The sequence below is a fragment of the Limulus polyphemus genome, unplaced genomic scaffold (genome assembly GCF_000517525.1).
Source record: "Limulus polyphemus unplaced genomic scaffold, Limulus_polyphemus-2.1.2 Scaffold207, whole genome shotgun sequence".
NCBI lineage: Eukaryota > Metazoa > Arthropoda > Merostomata > Xiphosura > Limulidae > Limulus > Limulus polyphemus.
The window spans coordinates 592,408-599,066 of NW_013665817.1; the positions used below are offsets into that span (position 1 = coordinate 592,408).

The 6,659-nt window shown below is 32.9% G+C and overlaps 1 protein-coding gene across 2 annotated transcripts in view; it reads right to left on the minus strand.

Annotated features, from left to right (window-relative positions):
• The window catches only part of LOC106478394 (insulin-like growth factor 2 mRNA-binding protein 1), an 89,742-nt gene extending 84,041 nt beyond the window's left edge, over nucleotides 1-5,701 (minus strand). For both annotated transcript variants that reach the window (XM_013938936.2, XM_013938935.2), the window contains exon 1: nucleotides 5,410-5,701. In XM_013938936.2, the coding sequence (XP_013794390.1) occupies nucleotides 5,410-5,587 (178 nt within the window). In that variant the 5' untranslated portion in view covers nucleotides 5,588-5,701. The remainder of the gene's footprint in view (nucleotides 1-5,409) is intronic.
• Nucleotides 5,702-6,659: the final 958 nt, after the last annotated feature.

The window sequence follows — 6,659 nt, forward strand, 5'->3', positions numbered from 1 at the left end:
ATTCTCATTAGATAAGGATTAAAACACATATGTATATTCTAGAATATTTGACTAAATATGGATTAAAGTACTTTAGCAAACAAAGTACTGAACCTGTTACAGTGCCCAGTGATAACTACTAAATATTTATAAAATCTTCCTATTTGCTGAGTTCATTTATTTGTTTGTTGTTTGAGTGTTTTTGGCACGAAGATATTTTTACTATCCACACCAAACTTCTGGTTACTTTATTTCTTTTTTCAACCAATACTTACAATAAGGTAAAAGAAGGGGATATAAAATAAAAATATAACATAGATGTATGTGGTTTATGGTGTTAAAAAATTAAGTAAAGTTAAAATGATGTGTGGCCCATAAAAAGTAAAAACTTGGTCAACCTATGCAGTGTTATCATTGCTAATGAAGCTGCCCAAGTCAAAGGGACACCACAAGAAAGGATACTTAAAATAACAAAACCGCGTGACACTGTCTTGATGGCATGATCTCAAGCCATCCATAAAAATGAAAGCATAGTATAATGGTGTTTGTTAAAGAGAAATTAGAAGGATTCAAATTATTCAGGTGACTCAACAAATGAACATAGAAGGAGATGGTAAAAGGCTATGGCAGTGTGGTCTGATCATCAGATTCAGTTATCCAATGTCAAACCCACATCTGTCACTTTACCTGGATGCAAAGGTTATATAAAATATTGGAACAGTAGAACATCTATTTGCAAAAAGCATGGTCAATGAAGGCACAAATGTATACTGCCACGGTGGGGGATGTGGCAGTAACTAGTGCTTTGCAGCATACTGGACATAGAGTTGCAAACATCTGAGGTCGAGATTCACAGGGCTGTGTACAGACTCTGGATGGAAAAATGTAGAAAGACCCTGATGATGCATAGGGTCCAACATCTTCCACGCAGAGTCCTGGTGGAGGTATAAACCATCCAGTCTAGATTGAATAAGACAGATTTTGAGCACAAAACATCTACCCACATCTCAAGAGTTGGGAGAGAGAAAGTGGGAATGTTCAGTATTTTTGTATGCTTAAAACCTACTTTATGATATGTGTACACCACCCAGATGAAGTCTGAGATGAGTGTATATTCACCATTGGCAACAGAAATGCATGTAAGTGGTTTTGGATAAATATCTGAAACCAACTGCAGTGGTCTACTCATATGAATTACTGAGGACAGTTTGAATCTACCACTAATGTAGCTCATATTCAGTAACCGACAGGAAAACTGAAAATCATCAACAAAGATGTTGTTTGCAATTATAGGTGTAAATTATTCAGTGATGGCAATGATCTTAATGATAAAAAAGTGACACTCAAGATACAGATCTGTGATACTCCAAGTTCCTGCATAATACATCAGGATATTATATAGTAAGGATAAAAAAGATTAAATGGTCATGCAACCCATTAGAATTGAGATCCCATAAAATATCAAACTTCCATTTAGTGTTATAAGCCTTCAAGTTAAAAAAAAAAAGAAGACTGAAACAAGATGGTTCTTTCTTCAGAAGATTATCCCTAAATGACATTTCAAGTAATGGGTCTCTAATTGGAAAGATTTGTAGGATCCTTCCTTATCTTAGAAAAAGGAATGATAGTAGCTGAACTACATAAATCAGAAACCTCCTCTTTTATAAGATCTCTTCCATCACCAGTTCCCAGGTAATTTGGGACAAGATTCAAAAGGTTAATGAGAACTCTACATTCAACCCCAATAGCCAAGAGATGCAGGAGAGAGTAAGATGTACTGCCAAACTAATGTAGAGGAAGTTTATAAGTTTCACAATGAAAGGTTGATTATAATTTTAAAGATGATCAAGTTAAAAATAAGGTAGGGTTCTTTCAATCCATGTTTTGATAGCTCAAAAGGCTGGGAAATTGGTAGAAAAGCTTCAGTGTTACAAGAAGGACTCTCCAAATGTGTTTACAATACCATGTGTATCAATTACTTCTTTGCTATTGGGATTGAATGTATACTTCCATTTAACCTTCTATATCTTCTCCAAAATTACCGTGGAAATGGCAGTTGAAGAGATGCTGTAAGTGAATTTAATTGAAGATCCCTTTTGGCTTTGATATTAGACCTGCTAGGCACAGGCACAAGCTTTTGAAAGGCTATGCAGTTGCCAAGAGTGGAATGTCTGCAAATGGACTCATTTTTAAGTCTTCATCCTCTTTGGCAATTAGGTGTCTACCATGAGCAACAATAGCATAGAAAACATGTTGAGGTTTTCAGGGATAGTACATACATCTGCTTAAACATGATCCAATACTATCCTGAGAAAGTGGGAAATAAAGACCAGTTGGTCTTCTTCAGCTTTCATTGGAGCACACAAGCCAGGTGGCAATGGAATGCAGCCAATCTCTCTCAAAATGGCAGAAAGAAGATTGCTTCCTCATAGACAACTGTCAATCTCCCAGGAAAAAGAATAATATAGAGAAAGTCAACAAATGGACAGATCTATGGCAACAAAAGTAACTAACTTATGACATGAAAATAGGTAGTTACCACTACTGAAAAAAAAAAGGTTATGATCCAAGAGTAGATGTTCCATGGACCAATAATGTCTCTACCAAACCATAAGTACATCATGTTTCTTCAAATCTCCCAGGATAAATAAAGAGTGCAATAAGATCATCAAGATCTGTTACTTCTCCAGGTGACAAGGTAAAAAGAAAGCATTGTGTGGCATTACAACCACTGGAGAAATAGATGGTAATGACCTATAAAGGTATACTAAGTGGTATACACAACCTGTCCTTTCTATAGAATAAATACTACCAAATGATGACAGTATTAGCACATTAAAAATAAAAAGTCTCCCTGTAAAAGGATAGAAACAAGATGGTTAGAATCTATCAGGGCCTTCGTAGCATATAAATTAGTATAAAAACTTTGATAGTTATACTGTATCAGCATCATAATTTTTCACCTAGATTGTTGATGAAATCTCAGTGGGGGAGCTTTAATGTTTCAACTTGTGGACACCAATCTATACTTTCTCCATGTTATGTCTATCAACATCCGTGGACCCTATCCAAGAACAAAGAAGCAGGTCTTCATCACATGGCCAGGATTCTACAGAATAATAATCATGCACACTTGGCTGATGGAGTTGGTTTCAATCACTCCCTACTGTTACTGGTAGGAGCAGAGATGAGAACAGGAGTAAACTGGTCCACAGGGGATAAGAGAGTGTGTGACTGGTTGAAGAAAGACTGCAGCAGAACAGACATATTGTTTATACTCCTACTGTAGCAGTGCAAACCCCCTAATTTTTTTAATACTTTATGCTCCATAGAAGATATATCCAACATGAAGCTCTTCCTCATTGCTAAACATCTCCTGAACTAGTTATCATTCTATTACCTTATCTTTGCATTTTTTCCAAAGTGTTAGTATTACTTTAGAGTCCTCACTAGTTTTACACTAGGTTACAGTAACCTTCTCATTCTTAATTCCAAAATATCACATTGCTCTTTTCACTACAGCACAAAATTCAAACTTCAAAGAATAAATACACCAAAACTGTTTGATTTTTTCATACCAACAAAATAGAACTTTCTAAATTTCCTTATGAATACTTAAAAACTTTATACTTCTCAAATCAAACTAATTTTCCGTATTCTAGCCCATTCTCTATAAAGATTTACCAATCTACGAGGTTTTGTAAGAATTCATCCAAAATAAGAAATTTTAAAAGAAAGACAGTTGCTTCAATGAGTTTGTCTAAAAATGAACAATCTCTTAACTAAAGGAGCTCTTGATGAACCATACTATACTTTTTTATGATTATGATACACATTAACAAACTGGGCCACACCTACAATTACTTTGGACTGTCCGAATTCGCATACTGATAATTTTGGCATTTTTAATTTATTAAAAATCTGATGACTGATTTCAATATCTCTGATAACACCATTTTATACATAAAAAAGATATCAAAATTACCTTCAGCCTAATTATTTCTCTTCTTTCAAATATATTTGTTGAAGGATGAATTTACAAAATTATTTTTCTTTATGCAATAATCTCCTAAACTTTTTGATTATTCTTATTATTTTATCACATTAGTGAAATTGTCTATATTTCAGACTTCAGTTGTGGTAGTTTAGTTTTTAGAATGCATCTCAGAACACTGAAGTGAGAAAAACAGTTGAAGGTTAACACCATACTGTGGGTACATTTTTCACATTATAAACTTTATACTTAGTACTTCTTGTATAAACTGTCTTAAGAAAATATAAGGAAATCTTTAAAGATGTAGCAGTAGTGACTGATATAAAAAATAAAAATATATTTTAATCAAACTACATGTCAATCTCTAAAATGGTTTGCCAAACAAATGATGGTATGATAGTTAGCTTGATTTTTGTAAGGCTAAGTTATGCATTTCAGTTTTGTTTCTCTCCATCAGCAATTTGTATCTTTAAAATTTTCTCCTAATTAAATGATTTGTGTTTATTAATGTTCTGATAACATGTTTCTGTATGGCAAAAATATAAGAGTCAAATTTAAAAAAAATGTGTGATATGGTCAATAGGCAGCATTAAGTTCCATCTAGATATCTGAATCATGAGCAACTGGTGGCAAGTTTTAGCCATAAAAACATCTCCCCATTTTGTGTTAATATTTTTGAAATATGTGTATAGTCTAATGTCCCTTAAGTATTAATAAATAAATGACAGTTATCAGGACCATCTAAATTACAAAACTACCCACAGAAGCAGCAAAATATTTAAAGTAATATATTTAATATGCCGAACCCTCAAAATCCGCAGTTAGTTAATAAAAATAATATCTTGAGATGCTAATAATAATGACTGAATATAAATAAAAACATTTTTATGTAACATTAAGTAAACAATTTTGCTGTAAGAACAGTATACATGCACATTCAGTTATTACACTTTACAGTAAGTAGTCTAATGTTAACTCTATTACTTAATGTATATATTTACGAGAGTTTACACGGTACGCTCATTTTGAACTTTACTGGGTAGTTTAAACTTGAACTTTAATACCATTGAAATTTCATCAATCCATCGTTGTCTTATAGAATTGCAAGGTAGTAAGTTTTTATTAAATTGTTACGATTTTGCTTATGTTGAACTCTATCTTTTAAGTTTTATAACTTCAAAGAAACACGAAGTGAAATATCTTATTATTACAAACACGTAACTGTTACTGTTAGTTCCCTGTAGTTAAGAAGTAAAACAACTGCACGTTATATCACATAGGCGCCATTTTGAAACAATAATTAAATATTTGCTTTGTTTTTAACGAGTAATATCTCGGCTAGGTATGATAAAAGAGAAAAAAACGGGCTACTTAAGTTTTGATTATCACTAGAAATATATTTTCGAAATTAATAAAATGAAAAAAATGTTGCTTACCATTTAAAATTTCAATAGCTTTCTCAGCGGCCTGTTCATCGGAACACTCAACGAAGGCATAGCCACCTTTCTTTACAAGGACAGTTTTCGGGATAACTCCTGATTTTTCATGAAATAAATCCCGTATAGACACTTCGTTGGCTTCTGCTGGTAAATTTCCGATGTATAATTTATTCATTGCTGATTAGCTGAAGTAATAAACTGACCAGACTATTGATAATCAAATAGAAATCGGGATTGGGGGTAGCCTGTACTATGTGGTCTACGGCAAAACTTGGAAAAGGGCTGGAATATGGACTGGGACAACGTTCTGTCTGGGCGGCCCAAAATGTGGCTACCACGTGCTCATTAATCAGATCACGTGACTTATCTTGTTTCCCGCCTTATTCTTACTCATGCGCTGAGCCTTGCCAAAATTGTAACAACTTATTAGAATCTTTATGTATTAATACTTCCTAATATATAAACCGACAATTGTATTGTGTAAACTATGATGAAAAAGGAACATAATATACAAATAGTATGTCACATCTTTGCAATAGAAACACCAACCAATGAGAAGAAGATATACGTGAAGAAGTTATTACTAGCCAATCATTATTTTATGCGTATTCATGCTCTTTTGTAATTACAAAATGTCTAGGGAAGTACAATGATACGATGAATCAGACGATATATATACACAACAAACATAAATCTAGTATCACATACGTTCCAGTAAAACACAACCCGAAACTGACAGTACAAAGCTTCGCACTGTCAGTTTCTGTTTGTGTTTAAATGGAACGCTGCTGAAGAAGCTCTAAAGCGAAACGTTGTGTGTCTAATTAAATAAAAACAACGATTTGGTGTTATAAGTCGTTTATTTATAGTATTAAAATGTCTTCTATACACCAATAGGCACTAAATAAATTAAATAATAATTCTAATATCGCTACAGAATAATACATAATCAAACCAAAAATAAAAACATTAACGTCCTGTTTCATTGAAATCAACTGTGTGAAATATATAACTTAAAGTTGTTGTGAGTTCAAATAAAAATAATTAAAAAATGCATAACCTAACCCTCATATATTATGAAAAACAAAAATGTTGCTGGATGTTGCTACTTGTGTAAAATTTGATAGAAGGTAACAATATTAGTTCAGTCTTTTAAATTATGTAGCGCCAAAACAACGATAAAACAACTAACAGAAGTGTTATGTTAACCTCAAATGTAACCTGTTACTGTATATATGTAAATATAT